The sequence below is a fragment of the Dermacentor albipictus genome, chromosome 4 (genome assembly GCF_038994185.2).
Source record: "Dermacentor albipictus isolate Rhodes 1998 colony chromosome 4, USDA_Dalb.pri_finalv2, whole genome shotgun sequence".
Classification (NCBI taxonomy): domain Eukaryota; kingdom Metazoa; phylum Arthropoda; class Arachnida; order Ixodida; family Ixodidae; genus Dermacentor; species Dermacentor albipictus.
The window spans coordinates 176,709,616-176,732,813 of NC_091824.1; the positions used below are offsets into that span (position 1 = coordinate 176,709,616).

Here is a 23,198-nt window from a genome sequence, read left to right on the forward strand (position 1 = left end):
CGGTGAGGAGTTACGGAGTCACCATCTATCGGAAGCGCCTCGCTGGCGTAGTATGAGGGATCACGCGGCGCGCTCCTCATAGGTTTTGCTCTCAGCGCTCACTGAAAACACCACGCGCAAGTTCTCCCGGACATTTCTGTAAGCACTTTCGAAATGAGAGAAGTTTTTTACTGTCTAAATAATAATCTTGGGCAAACTGAAATCACAGACTCGTTTACAGATGCTATCTCTTCACCGAATACGTACAGTGAACACCACTGCGCGCGGTGGCCGCGATGGAGACTTCCGAACCGGCTTTCTTGGGTGAAAGGTGGGTAAACGCTGAGAGCAAACAATGTGAAATATGTTCTCATGTGTTTGTATAACTAAATGGAGCGTAATAGAATGAAGCCACAGTGCAGCGATCGCACAGATTCGCAGCGACTGACTGCACGTCCGCATGCTTGTCCGCGCACTGTTTCGCTGTCGCCGCGTGCGCGCTTTTGCACTGTGCCATGAGCTTTAGCCCGCATAATATGAGCATTTGACAGTATACAAGCAATCATTGTTGCGTGGGCACTATCAGAGCTGTTCAAAAATAATTTCATTGTAGAGACTTCGACGTACGGGGACTGTGATGTGCGGTTGTGGCGATTCAATCTTTCTTTTTCTTCTAAATTCTTTGACATTTTAATATTATTTCTCGAGTTGCGTCGCACTGTGTGCTTATTGGTGTTTTCAGCGTGCGATTTCCCGCTGCTTCTTTTTTGTAATCCAGTGCACAGAATTCATAACACAAACATGACCATATGCCGTGCTTTCTTTAATGTGCTTCTTACCGCTCCCTTTCCACTCCAGTGAACTTGCCAGTATCTATAGTATCGACCAGTTCATAGACCAAACCGTCATGACAATAGTGGGCAGCGGACTCGGGCAAGCGTCTCAGTGCACGTTTTCTGAACATTGCAGACCCGGCGCCATAGCAGAAATCTTCCTCGCGTCTACATGTGCTTGCTGCATACCTGAGTTTGTGGTGTTCTCACACCCGCTGTTGGGACAAAGGAACGAAGCAACACAAACAATCACAAGGGCATTTATTGCACCTTTCATAGATAAATGCCTGCTAGCCGAGTTGCTATCAACAAAACATGCTGATGGCGCGCGACAAATCTAGAAGTCCGACTCACCGCGACCGGATAACGTGTGAATATGTTCGCCCCATGCTGGATCCCAACGCCTGGTCATTCACGCGTACGGTCACGCGAACGGTGGCGCGCTCGAAGGCGGCCACGCGAGACGGTCTCGCAGAAGCATGGATCGGCGCACGTGCGGGACGTTCGCCGCGTTCTCCAGTCCGCCGCTCAAGAGAGCCTTCCTTTCCCGCGCCCAAGCCCCGCCTATAGGCGGCATCAGCAGCGCAACACTCGCGCCATCTCTCGTACGGCGCTTCAACCACTCCGACCGCCGCGGGCGCCAGGCCACGCGGCGGGCGAAGCCGCCCTGCGTGGTGACTAGCTATGCGGGAAAACTAGATCTCAGGGGAGGCGTCAGAGTCACGCATCCCCACAAGTTGTAGCCGATTACTGTTTGCCGGTTTTATGTTTCGCTAGCCAAGCTTCACGCAGCTTCTTGTCCTGCGGCTACGTGTGAATAAGGCTGACACCGGGCTCCGTTGCGTATGTCCGGCACTGCGGCACCGAGCAGTAGCCTACCATGTTGCGTGCCTTCAAAGGCAGCCACTACCTATTGTAGTGCTTTCCAGCGTTGTAAAGGAGACACTCGAAGCGGGAAAATCTCGCCACTAAATGAGGACCGCAGCGTACATGGGAATTCAAATTCGTTTTCAGCTCGCTTCGGCGCTCCCAAAGCAGCGGACGTGGCCGCCATGTCCACGTGATCCCTAATAGCACGTCACGCCGACAGTGGTGCCAGCTTTTCCAGTGGTGGAGCTTGAGGCCAATGTCGAAATGATGCCGAAATTATCCTATTAGGTGACACGAATGCCCACATACAGGATTTAGATGGTTATACTGACAACAACGGGAAGTCAATGCGAGACCTTTGTGAGCAACATAACATCGTTATCGTGAACACAGGGCCTAAGTGTGAAGGGCAGATCACGTGGGAAGAGGGAAAGCGGCAATCAACCATTGCTTACTGTCTGATGACAGAAGAAAATCATGATAGGTTGAGAGAAATGGTTATTGATGAGGAAGGGCATAGCAGCGTAGGGAGTGACCATTAACGCATCATTTTAAAAATGGGATATGTAGTTGGGAAAGAGAGCAAGGAGAGCAAAATGGCCAGTCCAAATTTGAACGCTGAACAAATAGCAAATATAGTCCCTAGAGTTGAGGAAGAACTTGGCAAATGGCCAAGTAAAAAGTGGGAATATGGTGAGCTTCTAAGTTTAATAACGACAGAAATACGGAAAAAGAAACAGCATGTTTGTTGGAAAGGAAAAAAAAAACGAAAACCTGGTGGAACAAGGAGATACGAGAAGCGATCGCCGAACGACAGAAAGCATCTCGAGAGCACAGGCAGGCAAAGAAGGCGCAGTTGCCACAGGATAAATTAACCAGTAAATGGGAAATATACCGGGAGAAAAAGTCTATGGTTCAAATACTGGTGCAAGCAAAAATAAAAGGTGAAAGTGACTGTTGGTTGCCAGAAATATGAGAAAAAGAAGGCCGCACCTAGAATATTTTGGAACCACATAAAATTATTAGGCAGGAAGTTAACAAGAATACAACAAAATATCCTAGACGAAGATGAAAACAGACTGGAAGGAGAAGCAGCAAAGAACTACATAGGACAAATAACAGCCGAATCTTTCCAAGGCAATGACGAGGTTGTATTTAAAGAAACAAAGAGCATGAAAGAGACCCAGGTGGAAAAGGAGCTGGTGCTGACAAATTTCATGTGGAAGAAAGCGAAAGACAAAATTTCTAAGTCCACAGCCACAGGGCTAGACGAGGTTCTCGTTAGGCTGATTAATGAACTAGGACGAAAAGGAAGGAAACTCTGGTGAAAGCAGTGGAAAAAACTTTCAAAGATAGAGGACGTAGAGTTTCATATTAGTATACCTGGAGGGAAATCTGGCGCTGCGATTGTTCAACCATCATGGGAATGATAGGAAGTACAGGCTTTGGACAGGCAATCCATCAACTGGTGAACTAGTCTACAAGCATTTTTCTGGCAGTTTTGGTTTCGCTCCAAGCACAATTGCTATAACCTATAATTGTAAACCTCTCCTCTTGTCCTTTGTGTTTTTTGACTGTTTTTTTTCCTTCAACTATGTACCAAGCGGCCTGGATTTCAACCCATCTGCTATAACCTGCAGTGGGACAGTGCAACGCAAAGCTCTCTGCCTTCGTTATGTTGCTCGAAGTGGCGATAGCATGCTGGGCCAGCGACTGGGACGATGTTTATGTCGCGGTACGGAGTCGAAGCCCTGATGAGAAAGCGACGGCATCGTAAACGTTGAAAGAACATGTTTTGAGCGTGTGCACCTTGGTGTGTTAAGTGTGTTAGGTTGGCGCTGTAGCGTTACATGCTTTATGAAACTTCAGAATAGGAAAAAGAAGGCACTACTGATACAAGACATATACAGTTGTACTTCTAGTGGCTTAACAATCAAATTTTATTGAAGGCTTTATTATGCATTGCTCGTTTATGTGCTCATTGAAATGCGTGTTTTAGGACTTTGAGAACACAAACTTACTTGTGGTAGAAAAGGTTGCTGCTTCCTGGCTGTAGTCTAGTGTCGCAAAATGGTTAAGTGCAAAGCCATGCCATAACACTTAGGAGGCGGTACGTCAATATAAAATATGACGAAGCATACTCGTAAGAGGCCACTAGCGTCCTAGCTAGCACTGCAGCAGACGTGCCTAAAAGTAGTTGAAGACGTTCAGCAATCGTGACAGCCGACGCAGCCTTTCGAAAGAGTGAGAGTTCGCAAGTGCCTGTCGTCTGCGAGAAAAGTCTCACGTTTGCAGCGAGCAGGCGTCGTAGCAGACGACACTTGTAGCATTCTGCTCAAGGGCGCAACACTTTCTCACAATACAACATTTTTATTTCCCTAAATACTTGATGAGTATTTTTATACAAGTAAATGCACGGTTGTTATTGCTGTTGCAAAAATAAATAAATAATTATTCTCTGGCGTTAAATCGGGAACAGAATCACACAAGAATGCATACCATGGTGTGTCCTGGTGATAAACCCTAGTAAACCATGCTTCCATCTCAAAGTCATACAAAGTTAATGTAGCGTGTTGTACATTATATAACATACTGCAGAAACAAAAATGAGATTTTATGCGACAATATTTGAGTATAGCTTTGTTTACTACACCGCAAGCAAACGCCACTAGTTTAAAGATTGAAAGGCAACACTCATGTGAGCCCCGGTAGACACTAGCGCCACATTTCCCTCTAGGGTACTTATTCAGAAACTCTATGATAGACGAATACCAGACAGTTGGTGACAAAGTAGAATGAATTTAATTTATACAACTAAAGGGGAGAAAGGTAGAATTCACTCGTATAGACCGTTGACCATTACATCGGTAATATACAGGCTAGCAATGCAGGCAATCAAATTAAAGCTTCAAGCATGGGCAGAGAATAATGCCATTTTGGGAGAACTTCAGAATGGCTTCAGAATAGGTAGGCGTTTGGATAACTTATTTGTTTTTACTCAGTGTACTGAAATATCAAAAGTAGAAAACACACCGTTATATGTGGCCTTTTCAGACATTACAGGAGCCTATGACAATGTAGACCGCAACATTTGGGATATTCTGGAAGGGGAAGGCTTAAATGACAATTGTCTGCAGCTTTTGAGAGTGATTTACCTAGAAAATACCGTTTGCGTTAAATGGGAAAGGATGATGAGCAAGCATAAGGTTAATATCAACAAGGGACTGATGCAGGGGTGCCCTTTATCCCCGCTGCTGTTTATGATGTACATGGTGAGGATGGAGAGGGCGCTAGAAAGAAGCAATATCGGCTTTAATCTTCCATACAAACAGGCGGGTACAGTACAGTAGAGCAGCAGCTTCCAGGTTTATTTTATGCGGACGACATTGTGTTACTAGCTAACAAGCAAAGTGATTTGCAACGTCTGGCTAATATCTGTGGACAGGAAGGCAACAATTTAGGTTTTAAATTTAGTGTTAGAAGATCAGGTGTTATGCTATTCAATGAAAACAGTGAACAGACAGTGGCGATACAGGGCCAGGAAATACCTCGGGTAACAGAATATAAATACCTTGGTATATGGATAAACGAAGGCAATAAATATATGGAAACACAGGAAAAAAACAATCACAGTGAAGGGGAAGAGAAATGCAGCCACAATGAAGCACAGAACGCTATGGGGATACAATAGGTACGAGGTCCTCCGAGGTACCTGGAAAGGTGTAATGGTTCCAGGACTTATTTTCGGAAATGCGGTTGTTTGCTTTAAATCAGGGGTACAATCGGGACTGGATGGGAACTAAAGGTCGGTGGGTCGCCTCGCATTGGGCGTTCACGGGAAGACTACAGTTGAAGCTGTTCAGGGTGATATGGGCTGGACTAGTTTTGAAGTGAGGAAAGCTCGCAGTAAAATTCAGTATGAAGAACGGCTGAGGAATATGGAAGAAAGTAAATGGGCTGGGAGAGTGTTCAGGTATCTGTACAGGAAAAACAATGATTCAGAGTGGAGGAAAAGGACTAGGAAGCTTACCAGCAAGTATGCGGCCCGTAGGGTGGGCAACTCAGCAACAAAGAACATCAAGCGGGAAGTAAGAGAGGCCGAAACAATCTCATGGGTGGCGGCAATGGAAAAGAAACGTGCTATGAGTAACTACTTAAGAGGAAAAAACGAAATCAGGAAAGAAACAATTCATGATAACTCAAAGGGAAGCTCATTACTTTTCGAAGCGAGATCGGGATGTTTTAGAACACGCACCTATAAAGCAAGATATAAGAAGGAACAAGAAGCATGTGCTTGCTGCGGTAAAGCTAGGGAAACTATAGAGCATGTTTTATTAGAATGTGAAGACGTCTACCCAGTGGTTGATTTAGGCACCACTGGCCTCCTTAAAGCCCTTGGGTTTAGTGAGAGCAGTGGAAAAGTAAACATGTCTGCAATAGGGATTAGTAAGAGGCGATTGGAGGATTGGTGGAATAAAAGTAGGGAAACAAAAAAAATGGAGACGTACAAAAGCACAGTCCGCATAGGGGATCAGAAAATTTGGTTGTGGGAGTTCATAGTGTTTTTTTTTGTTATTGTTGTTTAACCTAGGTAGGACATTAGGCAGTATAATAGCAAGAGCTTGGTGGCGCAAGCCACCACCCCATTCCAAAGGGGACGCTCACAACATCTATCCATCCATCCATTTTTTCTAACGTTTCTCCTACAATTACCAAAGCATGTTTATTACATAACATAGGCCATAACATTATCACTGCTAATTATATACTGTACTTTTCATTAGTAAGTTTACTGTTTTTTGTCATTATAAACGCAAATAGCGTTCAGGATCATCGATCTTCCACGTGACCTCTGGCCTGGATATAAAATTTTTACCAGTATTTTCGAGTGCATGGCGGCACGGATTCATTGGTTCGTACATGTAGACTGGTTGCTTCTTTGTTGCTAAAACTAATTTATTGCGCTTCGATGTGTCTTGTTATCTAACTTGTGGTGAAGGGACTGTTTGCAAGAGGACATGTAAGCCCGAAAGCTACGTTTCGGTTGTGAGCCATGCGTCTGCATCGAAACGGGAACCGTATTCTGCGAGTGAGGACAGCCGTACCAGTGAGTCGTTTAATATCGCTGCCTGAATCCTTGTGTGATATTGCTTTCGTTAACTTACAGGCGGAGACAAGTTAACGAACTAGATGCTGCATTACATATGGGCAGTCAGGATCCTCCATTCTTGTTTCCGAAATAAACTTTTAGTTGCGAATGCATGAAAGAGAAAGCGATATCGGAACGCGCGTCACATTTTTATCTCGTTGTAGCCATGGCCATGGGTGACAGAGTAGCCTTATCAATGTCTTTTTTTTTTTTTGAGTCTGCCTGCAAGTTCTTCCGTCCACAGAACTGAATAACCCTTTGATAAACTGAAGCTAAAGTACTGAATTTAGTGTATCAACCGGTTTCACACATGATAATTCACCCATATTTCGTACCAGTTGGTTCCAAATGTTCTTGCAGTTCAGTTTGGTTTACCTGAGGACATTTATTTTTGCAGTAGTGAAGCGGTGCATCATTCATGCATTGGCTTGTGAATCCAGCAGTGTGATCTTTTCTAGTGTATAAATGAGCACACAAATGTTCTCATTTGTGATCTTAATAATACTTAAGCTGTTGACATGCATTGTAGTTAAGCAGACGTCAATCTTATGGAGAGTAGCAATATTTATTTACCATGCTGCTAAGCACCATAGAACAAACAGTGAACATTTGCATGTGTTCTGTAGTCACAAACCATTACACTGTATGTGTCACACCTTTTCACATTTCATATTGTAAAATTGTGCTTATCCAATTTTTGATGCAGCCAAAATTTCTGTTCAAGACATGCAGTAATGAGGATGGCACCAGTATAAAGCAACAAACTCCACGCACTAAAGAGAAGTTGCTGCCTGCTACAACGAGGTCATTGTGTGGACATTGGCTGCTACCACAAGGTAAACAACACCTGGTTCAGAAATAAATATGCTTGACATATGCTGTATTGGCTTGCTAGTCTTGAGATAGATGTCATTTGTTTGTAGCAGATGATATGAACGTTTTGCAACAGGGGTGTTCGCCTAGCAGCTCTAGCTCTAGGTTGCAGCGGTAAGCTTAAAACAGGTCGGTGCTATATCGAAACGGGCAAGCAAACACTCCTTGTCGTCTTCTCCTCATTCACTACACCATGCCCACTGCCCAGTGCCTTCAGTACAATCACTCCCCACCGAAAGAGTAGCCATCCTGGTGACCTAAGGACAGGAAAACACAGAAGGGTCATGGCACTGCTTGAGCCGGGAGACGTGGACAATTTTCTGGCCGCGACGACGCTGGTCTGAAGGCGCTTCCGTTGGCTCGATGAGGTAGTTGAGCGTGGATGTTTGTTTCAGTACCCGATAAGGACTGTGGTACTTGGAGAGCAGCTTAGAGGAAAGGCCTGGAGGACTAGAGGGCACCCACAACCAGACCAGCGAGCCAGGAGCAAAGCACGTAGCCGCAGTAGATGAATCGTGGTGATGCTTTTGGCGCCACTGGTCCCGGAATGTCAACGAACGAGCGAGCTGGCGACATTCTTCGGCGTAAGCAGCCGCTCTAGAAACAGTCGTGCACTCCGAAGCATCTGGTCGGTAAGGCAGAATCGTGTCCATAGTGCATGAAGGTTCGTGTCCGTAAAGGAGAAAGAAAAGGGAGAACCCAGTGGTGCTTTGCGTGGCGGTATTGTAAGCGTAGGTGACGAAAGGCAGAATGCTATCCCAATTCGAGTGGTCAGATGAAGCATACATGGCCAACATGTCGCCAAGGGTGTGGTTGAAACACTCAGTCATCCCATTAGTTTGAGGATGATATGCTGTGGTAGTGCGGTGAATGATGCGACACTCCTTTAGCAATGCTGCAATGACATCGGAGAGAAAAACGCGACCACGGTCGCTCAGTAATTCTCGAGGTGCTCCATGACGTAAAATCAGGTTTCAAAGGATAAAACTGGCGACGTCTTTTGCTGTGGCAGATGCTAGGGCTGAAGTATAGCAACAATAACCCAGCGGTTGCCGCTTGGAGTGTTGGGAAGTGGACCGTATAGGTCAATGCCGACGTGGTCGAACGCGCGCGCGGGCCATGGTAAAGGTTGCAAGGGGCCGGTGGCATGTTGAGGTGGCGTCTTGCATCGTTGGCATATGAGGCAGGACCGGACGTACTGGCAAACGAAGCGGTACATACCGTGCCAGTAGTGCCGAAGCTGGAGGCGAGAGTGTCTTTAAAACACCAGCGTGTCCACATTGGGGATTGTCGTGGAACGTTGCGCAGATGTCAGGGCGCAGGTGTCGGGGTATAACAAGCAACCACTTGCGACCACTCGAATTGTAGTTGCGGTGGTACAGCAGGTTATCCCGAATCATGAAGTGCGCGGCTTGACGACGGAGCGCCCGAGAAATTGGCGCTGGCGACTGGCTAGACAGGAAGTCAATAAGCGAAGAGATCCATGGGTCCTTGCGCTGCTCTGATGGCATGTCGGTAATGGTGAGGGCGAAGGCTCCATATGTGGAAATAGACGAGTGGACAGGACCGGAGGGCAGGGGTGACCGGGATAGAGCGTCTGCGTCTGAATGTTTTCGGCCGGAGCGATAAACAACAGGGATGTCGTACTCTTGTAGGCGCAATGCCCAACGGGCGAGCCGACCAGTTGGGTCTTTTAATGAAGATAACCAGCATAGGGCATGATGGTCGGTCACGATGTCAAATGGACGCCCGTACACATAAGGACGAAATTTCTTGATTGCCCAAATGATGGCCAGACATTCCTTTTCAGTAACCGAGTAGTTCGCCTCGGCTTTGGTAAGGGTGCGGCTGGCATACGCGACGACGTACTCTTCGAAGCCATCCTTGCGTTGTGCAAGAACAGCGCCGAGCCCGACACCACTAGCGTCTGTATGGATCTCAGTTGGTGCAGAGGGATCGAAGTATCGCAGCACTGGAGGAGAGGTGAGAACGCGTCGCAGTTTTTGGAATGCGTCGTCGCACGCCGGGCACCAGGCTGATAGGTCAGAACTGCCGGTGAGAAGCTGCGTCAAGGGGGCGATGATAGAGGCAAAGTTACGGATGAAGCGCCGGAAATATGAGCGCAAGCCGATGAAACTGCGGAGCTCTTTCATGGTGGTTGGTTTAGGGAATTCGGTTACGGCGCTAAGTTTCGTGGGGTCCGGGAGGATACCGTCTTTGGAAACTACATGACCGAGAATAGTAAGCGTGCGAGCGCCGAAGTGGCATTTCTTCAAATTTAGTTGCAGTCCTGCAGTGGAGAGGCACGCAAGGACTTGCTCGAGGCGGCTGAGGTGCGACGCAAAGTCGGTGGAAAAAACCACAATGTCATCCAAATAACAGAGGCACGTTTTCCACTTCAGCCCTCGAAGAATGCTATCCATCATTCGCTCGAAAGTGGCAGGTGCGTTGCAGAGGCCGAACGGCATGATGGGGAATTAATATAGCCCATCAGGAGTTACAAAGGCTGTCTTTTGGCGATCGGCCTCTGCCATTGGCACTTGCCAATACCCGGAGCGTAGATCCAGCGAGGAAAAGAATTCCACTCCCTGCAGACTGTCCAAGGCATCGTTGATGCGCGGCAGAGGATAGACATCTTTGCGCGTTATTCGGTTAAGGCGGCGATAGTCGACGCAGAACCGAATGGAGCCGTCTTTTTTTTTAACAAGGACAACCGGAGATGCCCAGGGACTGTTAGAGGGCTGGATGATGCCATGCTCCAGCATGTCGTCAATGTGCTCGTCGATGACCTGGCGTTCAGCGGCCGACACACGATACGGACACTGGCGCAATGGTGTTTGTTGGCCAGTGCCGATACGGTGAATGACTGCAGACGCCCGGCCCAAGGATGGTTGGCCAATGTCAAATGAGGCACGAAAACACTGGAGGAGCTTGATGATTTCGGTGTGCTGCGCAGGTGTGAGTTCTGCGTCGACGGCACGAGCGAAGACGTCTACAGGGGAATCGGTCTCGGCGGGAGGAGTTACGGCACAAATCGGAAGTGATGCCGTATCACCAAACATGGTGGTCGGGAGAACGGTATCGAAAGCTTCAGCGGTACCCAGGCACTCGTCGCGGAGTCGGGATGATGGGCAGGCGGACGGATTGCACACGTAAAGGGCAGCAGAACCTTCGCAAAAAGTGACGACAGAAAACGTAAGCAGAAAGTTTTGGCGGCGCGCAGAAGTGGCCGACGGCGTAAACAGAACAGATGAGTTTGCTGCAGAGCTACATAACACAGGAACCAGAGTGGCGGAGAAAGGTGCGATATCGATGTCAGAGGTGGCAACAACTTTAGGAGAATAATGGTCGTCAGGGTCAAAACACGGCACTGATAACGTAAGTTCGCAACGAGCGCAGTCGATAAGAGCTTGATTGACTGATAGGAAATTCCAACCAAGAATAACGTCGTGCGAGGAATGAGGTAGGATGACAAATTCGATAACATGCACAACGCTTTGAATGACAACCCGGGCTGTGCACGACGCTGAAGGCTGAATGCGATGCGAGGTTGCCGTACGCAGAGAAAGAGAGGTAAGGGGAATGGTCACTTTGTTCAAATTGCGGCAGAGCTTCTCACTAATAATAGAAACGGCGGCTCCGGTGTCGATTAGTGCGTGTACGGTGACGCCGTCTACGGACAGTTCAATTTCGTTCGTCGGCGCGGAATGAGGCCTTGAAATGTTCGACGTAAACGCAGTTCTTGCCTCTGGAACTGCGACTGTTAGTTTTCCTCTCGGGGTGGGCTGGGTCGGCGAACCATCGGGGAAATGGATCGGCGACGTGGGGAAGGTGACCGGCGTGAATCGAAGGGGAGGCGACTGTAAGAGGAGTCCGGAGGAAGGTTAAATTGGTATTGACGCGGAAGTCGAGCAGGCCTGTACCTTGAGGCACCCCCACTGTCAGGTAAATGGGGGCTGTGACGGCGGCAGAATCGTGCTACGTGGCCCGGAAAATGGCAGGAATAACATATTGGCCGGTTATCAGCTGTTCGCCACGGGTTGACGACAGGGGCTCCAACAGCCGAGTAAGGAACGACTATCGGACGCGAAGGTGGCGGTGGAACATGGAAGGTGCCGGTGGCCCGGAAGGAATCAGGAGCCGGAGAAGCATAAGGCCGGGCGACAATGTCAGCGTACGTTGGCGGTCCAGCTGCAGGTTGCGGAGGAGGGGCAGATGGCAGCGCCGCGGCAACTTGCGTCTGACTGACGTGACGAAGCGAAGGAGCCAGGGTTGTCGACGGCTCAGGTGCGCTATTCGCCAGAGAGAGTTGGTGTGCGACTTCCTGGCGGATGAACTGCTTTATCTCCGGCATTAAAGCAGAGATGTCGGCAGCGTCGCGACGGAAGTCCAATGGGGATAGATCCGCAGTGTCCTGCTGAGCAGCGCGTGTTGATGCACGTTGCTTGCGCAGCTCGTCGTACTGTTGGCAAAGCTCTATGAGCTCGGCAATCGTCCGGGGACTCTTCGCGACGAGCATCTGGAAGGCATGCTCATCGATGCCTTTCATGACGTGTTTGATCTTGTCAGCTTCGTCCATAGATGCGTTGATGCGCTTGCAGAGCGAGAGCACATCTTCAATATAACTGGTGAAGGTCTCGTCCTGGCGTTGAGCTCGACCACGCAAGCGCTGCTCAGCGCGAAGCCGGCGAACTGCAAAGTCGTTGTGAAAGCCGACCAGGTGGTAAAATCGGCTTCACGATTGCAGAACCATAGGTTGGCCACGTCAGTCAAGTAAAATATGACATTTGTGAGCTTGGCGCGGTCGTCCCACTTATTATAGGCACTTACACGGTCATATTCGGCGAGCCAGTCTTCCACGTCGTGGTCGTCTGTGCTGCTAAATATAGCCAGATCGCGCTGGCGGATAACGCCAGAGCAGACGATGGCAGGGGGCACGGGAGCAGCAGCCTGGGACGGTCCCGGTTCATCCATTGCAACAGCTGGTGGTAGCGTCCAACTGCGGAGTTCCAGAATGTTGAAGAGAAACCCAGCAGCTCCACCAAATGCAATGGGGGTGTTCGCCTAGCAGCACTAGCTCTAGGTTGCAGCGGTAGGCTTAAAACAGGTCGGTGCTATATCGAAACGGTCAAGCAAGCACTCCTCGTCGTCTTCTCCTCATTCACTAGCACCATGCCCACTGCTCAGTGCCTTCAGTACAGTTTGTTCATATTTACAGTTCAACATAATAGGTTCAAACATAAAAGAAAACACTACATGACTTTGGATAATCTCTTTTGTATCTCATGTGTCACTGTTCTGCCCCAACAGAGTCTGTGCCAAGCACATCTTGGTCATCACGGGAGCCCCCATATACACCAACAGGAAGGGACTGGATCCAAATTTGCAAGGCTTTACACCACGAACAAAGAAGTTGTTCCAGAAGTATTTGGATGAGATATCAAGTCTACAGACGACTGTGTCACTCTGCCATCATTCTGCCAGCACGGATATTGGCCGAGTCATCCAGGTACCTCAACAACGAAAATTATGTGTCTTCAGATGTACCTGCAACCTCTGAACAAGCACAGACGACGCTGGCCAAAAGAGTTCTGTCAGCTTGCCCTTCCTTAATGAGCTTTCTGGCCTTGTCAAATACCATTTGTGCCAAGTATCATTTTTTTTTCAATGAATTCAAGCTTTTTCATTTCACATTCTTGTTAAAGATCATTCCACTTCCTCATCCAAACATTAAAGGTCAACCAATTCTTTTCTCATACTTAATACCAGTCACTGTCTAGTAGCATAACATATGTGTAGCAGTATTTTCTAGTGTGTGTTGCCATGTGCAAATCCTCTCCTGAAATAGCTGATGCATTAACATTTGCACTGTGTGCTACGTAGCATTAAACTTTTTAAAATGTTTTTGGCTTTCAGTGGTTGCAAGGTAGAGTGGCTTCTTTCTTGAATGCAAGCTTTCTCATTCCCATATTTATTTTCTAGTCTTGTTCAGAATTGATATTCTTGCTCGACACCCAGTGTTTTTGTGCAAGCTACATTGAATCGATCTATTGCAGAATCTTGTTTTGCTGCTGTCCGACTTGGTACTCATCACCGTGTTATGCTTCTCGTATGTGGGAGCCTGGTCAGTTGCATTGGGAAACAGTCTCTCGATGCAAGCACCTGCTCCTGCAGTCTGCACAGCGACATAGACTCCGAATTTACATGCACCGTGATTGGTGCTCCCCATTCCATCCTTTCCTGCTGCGGCCATGTGCAAATTTTGCTTGTGGCCTTCCTCGGCCACGATTTGGTGTCATCGGAGGCTATCATACGCGATTACATGGTCCGAAGTGTATGAGGTTGATATCAACATGGGTGGACAGGCCTGCAAAAGTGGCTGCAAAATGGTGATGCCCACAACACTGACGATGCCCATATTTAGAGAATATGGGGCACCAAGTGCGAGTTACACATTAGCAGCACGCGAAAGAACAAAAAGAAATGTGCAGGTTAGAAAGGAGGTAACGCTGAAATGCCAGGTACTTCGTGTCGTGATGTTGGCTGCAGCAGCAGATGTTTGCGTCACTCGATTGCTTTTGCAATGCAAGTTGCTCATCTTCAGTGGCGACTGTCAGTGCAAACAGGTAGGACACACTGTTCAATCCGCTTGCGCTGCTGGTTGTCACTCGTTACTAGACCGCCATGTGCGACGAAGGCAAACACTGTGCCTGAAGTCGGATAGCTGAATGTTCTGTAAGCAACCCGTAGTGCGTGAATGCTCACTGTTGTCATGTGGATCTTAGCCAATGTACAGTGTATTGTCTGAACCTTATGCGATGATTGGATGCGAGTCTCATTTGATCATGGTTGCCATGTTATGTTTCTTGGATGTGACGATCTGGTCAGCTGCATTGGGCAACAGTCTCACAAGATAACCATCTGCTCCTGCAGTCCACACAGCGACAATGACTCCCAATTTACACACACCGTAATTGGTGCTCCCCGTTCGACCTTTCATGCTGCAGCAGTGGGCAAATTATGCTTGTGGGGCTTCATCAGACGTGATGTGGCATGAAGGGACACTAGCATACGTGATTACATGATCCAAAGTGTATGAAGTTGATTGCCACATGGGTGGAAAGGCCTCTGCAAAAGTGGCTGCAAAATGGTGATGCCCACAAAACTGACCATGCCCATATTGAGAATGTGAGGCACCAAGTGCGAGTTACACATTAGCGGTACGTGAAACAAAAAGAAATGTGCAGGTCGGAAAGGAGGTAACGCTAAAATGTCGGGTAGTCCATGTGACTCTGTTGGCTGCGGTAGCAGATTCCTGCGTCACCTGATTGCTTCGCAATGCAGGTTACGGCGAGTGTCAGTGCAAACAGGCGGGGCACTGTCCAATTTGCTTGCGCTGCTGATTGTCGCGTGTTACCAGACCGCCATGTGCAACGACGTAAGTGAGTTTCTCAGAGCATCTCGAGATGCAAATTTTATTTCTGCTCTTGTACGAGAAGGTGCACTGCTTTTCCTCTGCCAATAAAGTCGCATGTCCTGTTCACTCACTTGTGGGTTATTTGTATGGAGGTCAGTAGAGGCTCTTTGGTCTCCTGGCAATTAGAACGCACCAGCTACGCGGCAACCTAGGCAATGAGGCATCCAGGCAGCAGGGCGAGCACGGCACGTACCAGCGCATGCCACCGGCGGAAAGCGGCCATATAGGATTTTGCTCTAAAAAAACTGCACTTCTGCTTCCTGGTTGATCAACGCCATCTGGCGTTCGCCCCGCTAAGTTCCATGCGCTGCCGCTGCTTATTTACGTACCACTGTGGAAGGTACAGTTTCCCTTCTCTAAAGTTGTTTCTTTATTCTATGGCGTTGTGCCGTCGTGCAAGTGAGGCAGTGCCGCCAACCCTAGGGATTCTCCCCTAGATCTAGGAAATTTGAACATTGTTTAGGAGAAAATGGATTTTTCTGGTAATCTAGGGAAATTTTACTTTCCACATGGGTTATTTTACAGCGCACGCCCACGATTGCTTTCGCGCACACCGTTTTTTTTTCTCGACTATGCGCCCAATTTTGTGACAGCGTGCCAGCCAGTCTCACAGTGTGTGTCACCGCCAGCATGTCGTCGTTGTCCGACTGTGACCTGCAATGCCCACAATAACCAGCAAAAAAAAACAATGCATACACGCAAAAGTACCTTGAAAAGTGGGAAAAGGATAGCAAGTACAGTGGCTGGCTGATGAAGAGCAAGAAAGGACCGCTGCATTTTTACTGCAAGTCATGTAGTGCTGATTATAAAGCTGGAAAATCTGAATTGGACAAGCACGCTGCAAGAAAGAAGCACCAAGCGAGTGCCGCAAGCATGGTAAAGACGCAAACACTTTTTGACATGCCCTGTTTTAGCGCAAACTCAGAAATGAAAAAGAAAGTCAAGGAAGGGGAAATAAGGCTGGCTGCTTTCGCAGTTGAGCACAACCTTCCGCATGCCATGATGGACCACCTCGTACCGCTAATAAAAGCGGTGTGCCCAGATTCTGATATCGCGAATAAAATGTCTTGTGGCAGAACAAAGTGCACTGCAATAATCAAGGGAGTGCTCGGAAAGGACGGCAGCGAAAATCTCATCGCTTTACTCAGAACATCACCGTTTTCACTCATCGCAGACGAGTCTACCGACAGGGCCGGAGTGAAGCACCTTTCTCTCGTGGCAAGAGTTGTGAAGAAAGAGGGGGCCGTGATTGATGCCTTCTTAGCCTTGCTTGAGATGCCAGGGAAGGAGACGCGAGCCCAGTGTTCCCTCTCTTGAGCGACTTCGTCTACAAGCTTCTCTGTTTGCTGCACTCCAATGCAACAGTGGAGAGAGTTTTCTCTAAGATCAACCTGATGAAAACAAAGACCAGAAACAGCTTGGTGAAGCAAACCCTGGCAGCTACGCTTCACGCCAAGCGGGTTCTAGGAGGGGCCAACTGTTATGACTTTGCAGTGAAAGAACGCTTAATTGGCCTCATGAAAAAAGAAATGTATATGCAGGAGTGAAACTCAGTCAGGCTGCCACCCGAATGACGTGTCCTATGTTTTAGCGTTTGTTCACGCCCACATTTGGGCACAAAGTGGATTTCCCTAGCTCTTTGACTGCAGCCGGTGAGTGTAAGTGTTCACTGCGAGATTTTTATTCATTTCAGGGCTTAGGCCAGGATTTATTAGGTTTTGATATTAACTAATGTTTTCCATACCTGTGATCACGTGGTACGTGAGTTTGCATGGGAAATCAATGTGTTGTTGTATTCAAAGTTGCTACCAAAGTGTGGTAAGAGGGTCTCTGCGAAATAAAAGAGTTCACAATTCAACTACGCACCTTTTTTTCATGCCTGAATATTATTTTTTGAATCTAGGGAAATATAGGGAAGTATGAGTGAAAATTTGGGGCAGAAGTAGCTTTCCAGGTTGGCAGCACTGAAGTGAGGACTCGCGTGATGCTGAAGCTTGGATAAAAATGACGCCAGGTGCTCAGCATAGAAGAAAAATTAGACATCGTCTGTACTATTGAACGTGACACGAAGAAGTCGGCGCTGGCACGCGACAGGGAGCTGCTGTTGACTACGGTGTGTGGCACTTGGAATGCAAAGAAGTTGCTCGGCAGCGCTGCTGCGACCACGAAGAGATGTCGGCCACGAGGTTCGACTTTTCGCCATCGTTGCCTCTGTTGTTGCTGAAGTGTTGACTAACGACAGTGATGAGGACGACACGGAAAGTGACAGCATGGGTGATTCAGGCCCGACAGTGGCAGAAGCTGCGCGTTACGTCAGCCTCATGAATGCAATTGTAGCGACGAGAACAGCAACCGGCAATGAAAAAGGTGCCCCGGGACTTCTACAGCACTACTGCACGCAAGCATGGAGAATACGTAACGCAAACGAGGAATCTGCCATGCGAGTGTTTAGCGAGAAGAGGGGGCTGGCCGAAAAGCTGGCACGCAGCTTCAGTAAGTTTGAGGGTGCTGTAGTGCTAGGCTGTCGCGGCATCACACAAAAATAACACATATCGCGCGAAGTGAACAAATACTGCATCTTTTTTTCCCCTTTCATCGCACTCTCTCTGAGTTCCGTGTTCTGTTTTCGACACGGAAGTGGGCAATCTCATGCTATTTCGGTTAAACAGTACTACCATTTAGTATGTACTTTTTCCGAGCTCCAGCCAACTACGGTTTAACGAGGTTTCACTGTATTTAGCTTTTCATAACTTTAAGTCCTTAGAATACTACAAGGTGTGTGTAAACACAATTTCAATGTAATCAAACTTCACTACTGCCGCAAAGGAAGACAGGCAATAAATGGAAACTACTGTCGGCACCAGTGGTCAAACGGTTGAATTCTTCCGTGCAGTTGTTTGCTAAGCCAGCAAAGATCTATTCGTTGCCACAGCACCAAACTGAGTAGTCACTGGCTCCCAAATTGAAAAGAGTTTTTATTTTCTAAATGAAATTGTTTCATTATTGGATTACCTGATTATCCTGACATACTTTGTGGCCCCCTCCACATGAATGAATAATCGGTCAGCAATTGTTTTTTTTTAATTAGAAGTCTAATTAGTAGCGAAATTTCAATAAAATGAAGTGTTGATTTTACCAACTTCATTATATTGACATTTAACTGTACCTGAGACACTGACCTCAATGCGTTTGGAAGCCAACAGCCCGCAGGGTTTACAATGGTTGGTGCGGGGCACATCCGGAGATGGAGACCCGAGTGCTTGCTGCGTGCTTGCGGCCCTGCCCAAAGATGATGAGCGCGGCTTCCATCTGGTTTGTGCACTCTTCGTCTGGATAAGACAAGCACAATTATGATTGCATCATTCAAAAATGTAATTGACTGCTCCACAACAGAAATCGAGCATTTACTAAAATGCAATTGACTGCTTGTATGTTACTTTCCACCCAAGTTTTATTGCCATTGGACAAATACAGCAAACAGAACGAGCTCACATTGCTCAAACTTGCTTGAAGAAAGGGCGGTATTCTAACATACAAACACTGGACGGGGAAATTAGCGAAAAATTGTAAGGAATTACGCAATGACAATGGAAAAGCAAAGTCGACACTCACTGACACGAAGCTTGTGACGTAGTGGCTCTCGTGCCAGATAGAAACACGAAGCCATTACTAGATATGGGATGTGGTGTGAACAATAAAGGCTGTGCTTTTTGGATGACAAAAATACACTGAGTGCCATATTTGCCTGTCTGAACTTGTGCACCAGTGAGGCTGAGTGCATGGCCTGACAACAGGTTTTTCTGGTGCAGTTCCCACCAAATTCAAGTGCTCAAAGCTGTGTTGCCTGTTACAGCTTGTCCCATCAGTAACTTAGGTACCTGCAACAGGTCACTAAAAGTAATTTAAATATAGTAAGCATTACCAAGCAAAAAATTAGTTGATCAATTACAAAACTAGCAAAAATGTAATTGATTACAAGTATAAACAACATGCAATTTGTTATGAACATGACTAACACACATTCAAGCTGGAACAGACAACACTCATAACATTTTCTTGTTGCAACAGTCCAGACTGCATTACGATCAGTCATAATCAGTCAATCATTACGATCAGTCGTAATGATCAGACTGCATTATGATCAGAACCAGTCAGTCTATTTACTAAATAATCAAGTAATTATTTCCTGATACAGCTGCCGAGCCCGAAGTGTTTGACCGCTATTTGTGCCGAATGTTGTCATAATGTATGGTCCCTATTACTCCTTGCTGGTGATATTGAAACTAACCCTAGACCAGACTAATTGAATGTCGTTCTGGCTGAATTGAAAAAGCTGTCTGATGGCCAGGCAACACTAATCTCTGACCTGCAAGATATAAAAGGACGTAGGCTTTCAATCGACAGAGCGATATCCGATTTCAATACCCGCCTCACTGATCTCGAAGAACGTTTCCAGAATCTGTCTACAGTTACATCAGACGTTGAAATCATTCAGTCAACAGTTAGCCAGAGAGCTCTTTTGGTTCAAGACTTGCAGCTTCGTCTTGACGATTCCGGAAACCGCGCCCGCAGGAACAATCTAATTTTCTACGGTCTGCCTGACTCACCCCCCCATGAAACATATGTAGAGTCTGAAAAAAATATCATTGATCATTGCTTAGAGCACCTGGAAATAGCCTTGGATCCCAAAGATATAGAGCATGCCCACTGGCACGGCCGTCATACCCCAAACCATCTACGCCCTATCATTGTCAAATTCATATCATCCAAGGCAAAAGAAACCATTCTATCTAAAGGGCCCAAATTTAAAGGAACGAAATTCAGTGTAGGCGAAGATTATACCCGCCGCGTCCAAAATATTCGAAAGCACTTCGTTGCATTTGCAAAAGAAACAACTAATAAATTCTCGCTCCGCTATAAGACGCTTCATATCGGGCCCAAGCGCTACTTCTTCGACGAAACGACTAACGCAGTGAAGGAATTCGCATAGCAGATAACTTTTCGGCGCCGGTCCCCACAATACCCTCTATCAGCTTGTCATCCTAGAACCAACTCCCGAACCACCCTTCGCCTTTCCATCATTTTCACAAATATACGCAGCTTCCTTCCCAAACGAGACCTTGTACCTAACCTTGTATTGTCGTCCGGAAGCAACATACTTGTACTAACAGAAACGTGGCTCAACGAAAACATCAGCGATTCTGAAGTTCTGCATGATTTGCCAAATTTTCGCCTCTTTCGCAACGACCGCGAGGGTTCTCGAGGGGGCAGTGTTTTAGTCGCCGTTAATCGTGAACTACCATTCTCGCTTGTCAACATCACATCTTACCTTGAAATTATGTGGCTCATTTGCCGCACTGCGCCAATAACAACACTAACTGGTGTCTGCTATCGACCGCCACATAATAGCCCTGACTTCCCGCGTGAGTTTAACAGTGTTTTGCTACAATTAACAACTAGGTATCCAAGTGCACGAATTATTCTTTTCGGTGACTTTAACTACCCTTCTATAAACTGCCACCAACCTCACGTAACCGTTTCTCAAGAGCCTCGAGAATTCGTCGACGTATGTCTCAATTTTAATCTTTCACAGCTAATAACTGAGCCAACTCGCATCACAGAGACTTCACAAAACACTCTTGATCTCATTCTAACTAGTCATCCTGAGACCTTAGCTTCTATTACTTACCTGAGGGAAATCAATGACCATAAAGTTATTCACGCCTCATTTAACATAACTCCCGTTCAAAGGAAAGTGTCCAAAAAAACAATAAAGCTTTACGATAAGGCCGACTACGTAGCAATAAATAATGAATTAAACTCCCTCTTACCCACTTTTGAACTTCACTTCCATCAGCATACCGTCGACGAAAATTGGTCTATCTTCAAACGCAAAATTAGTGATCTAACGAGCAGATACATTCCAAAGTGCACTATCAACTCTGATTCCCAAAATCCTTGGTTCAATAAAATGCTCAAAAGACTAAAAAATAAAAAGCAGCGGCTGTACCGTGCAGCTAAACTTAGACCCAGCTCTTCTGCATGGGAAAAATACTACAGCGCTGAAGATGCGTACTTGACAGCAGTGAAAAGCGCGAAATGTTTCTTTCTTCATTACGACTTACCCAAAATGATAACAACTAACCCGAGAAAATTTTGGAACGTGATAAATCCCCAGCAATCGCATGACATCACCCTTACTAATGATAACGGCGACTCTGTTAGTGATGCTCAGTGTGCCAATATATTTAATACTGCCTTTTCATCAGTATTCACGAAAGAACCTGAAGACACATTCCTTTCACCACCCTCCATTATTGAACTAGCAATGCCAGCCATAATTTTTCATCCAAATGGCATTTCGTGCGCAATCGACAAATTGAAAATTTCATCGTCAGCCGGAACGGACGAAATTAACACTAAGTTTCTCAAAAACACTAAGGACATTTCATCCAAGTTTTTATGCCTAATGTTCTCTCAGTCACTCGCCACAGGTATCATCCCAGAAGACTGGAAGATGGGGAAGGTCGTTCCTGTTTTCAAATCAGGTAACAGAGGCTCTCCACTCAACTATCGCCCCATTTCCCTAACTAGCATCCCTTGTAAACTAATGGAACACGTCATCAACTCCCAGATAATGCAGCATCTAGACTCTATAAATTTTTTCACTCCATCCCAACATGGATTTAGAAAAGGCTTATCATGCGAGACACAGCTTGCCATCTTTCTTCACGATCTTCATTCCAACCTTGATGCTAACTTACAAACTGACGCCATCTTTTTAGACTTTAGATAAGGTACCTCATCAACGTCTACTGTTAAAACTGTCCACACTAAACTTGCATCGAGAAATTATTGCATGGTTAAAAGAATTCCTCACACATCGTTCACAGTCCGTTACTATTAACAACTACTTCTCTAACCGTCTACATGTAACATCGGGCGTTCTTCAGGGAACTGTCCTTGGCCCCCTCCTATTCTTAATTTATATTAATGATCTACCACAAAATTTATCACGTCTTGTCCGCCTGTTCGCCGACGATTGTGTTATTTATGCCCCGATTACTAATACCGCTGATCAAGAATCCCTTCTGGACAATCTTAACCGCATTCAATCATGGTGCAATCACTGGTTGATGACGCTTAATCCCAATAAGTGCAAACTCATGTCTTTTCATCGTCGTCACAACCCGCATTTATTTACATACAAGATTTCCGATTCCCCTGTCGAACTCGTTTCGTCCTATACTTACCTCGGTATCACTATCAGCAATGACTTATCACGGCGCGAGCACGTAACAAAGCTAATATCATCTGCGAATAAAAAACTAGGCTTTCTTAAACGTCATCTTCACGACGCCCCTCAAAATGTAAAGCTACATGCTTATAACTCATTAATCATGCCAAAACTTGAGTATGCATCTGCCATCTGGAATCCACAGCAAGCTTACCTCATCGACTCATTAGAAGCTGTGCAAAACAGAGCCACCGGTTTCATTCACCGCTCATACTCATCCTATATCAGTGTTTCATCTCTCAAACTACAGTCCCAATTATGCAGTCTTTCCCTCCGTCGCCGTATTTCTAGCCTGTGCCCATTTCACAAATTTTATTATTCCCAGCTCATGATCATCATCATCAGCCCGGTTACGCCCACTGCAGGGCAAAGGCCTCTCCCATATTTCTCCAACAACCCCGATCACGTACTAATTGTGGCCACGCCGTCCCTGCAAACTTCTTAATCTCATCCGCCCACCTAACTTTCTGCTGCCCCCTGCTACGCTTCCCTTCCCTTGGGATCCAGTCCGTAACCCTTAATGACCATCGGTTATCTTCCCTCCTCATTACATGTCCTGCCCATGCCCATTTCTTTTTCTTGATTTCAACTAAGATGTCATTAACTCGCATTTGTTCCCTGACCCAATCTGCTCTTTTCTTATCCCTTAACGTTACATCTATCATTCTTCTTTCCATAGCTCGTTGCGTCGTCCTCAATTTGAGTAGAACTCTTTTCGTA

General features: G+C 46.6%; 1 protein-coding gene across 2 annotated transcripts in view; it reads right to left on the bottom strand.

Annotated features, from left to right (window-relative positions):
* LOC135908621 (centrosomal protein of 78 kDa-like) overlaps positions 1–23,198 on the bottom strand; it is a 102,461-nt gene that overhangs the window by 34,484 nt on the left and 44,779 nt on the right. For both annotated transcript variants that reach the window (XM_070537864.1, XM_070537863.1), the window contains exon 8: positions 18,361–18,510. In XM_070537864.1, the coding sequence (XP_070393965.1) occupies positions 18,361–18,510 (150 nt within the window). The remainder of the gene's footprint in view (positions 1–18,360; positions 18,511–23,198) is intronic.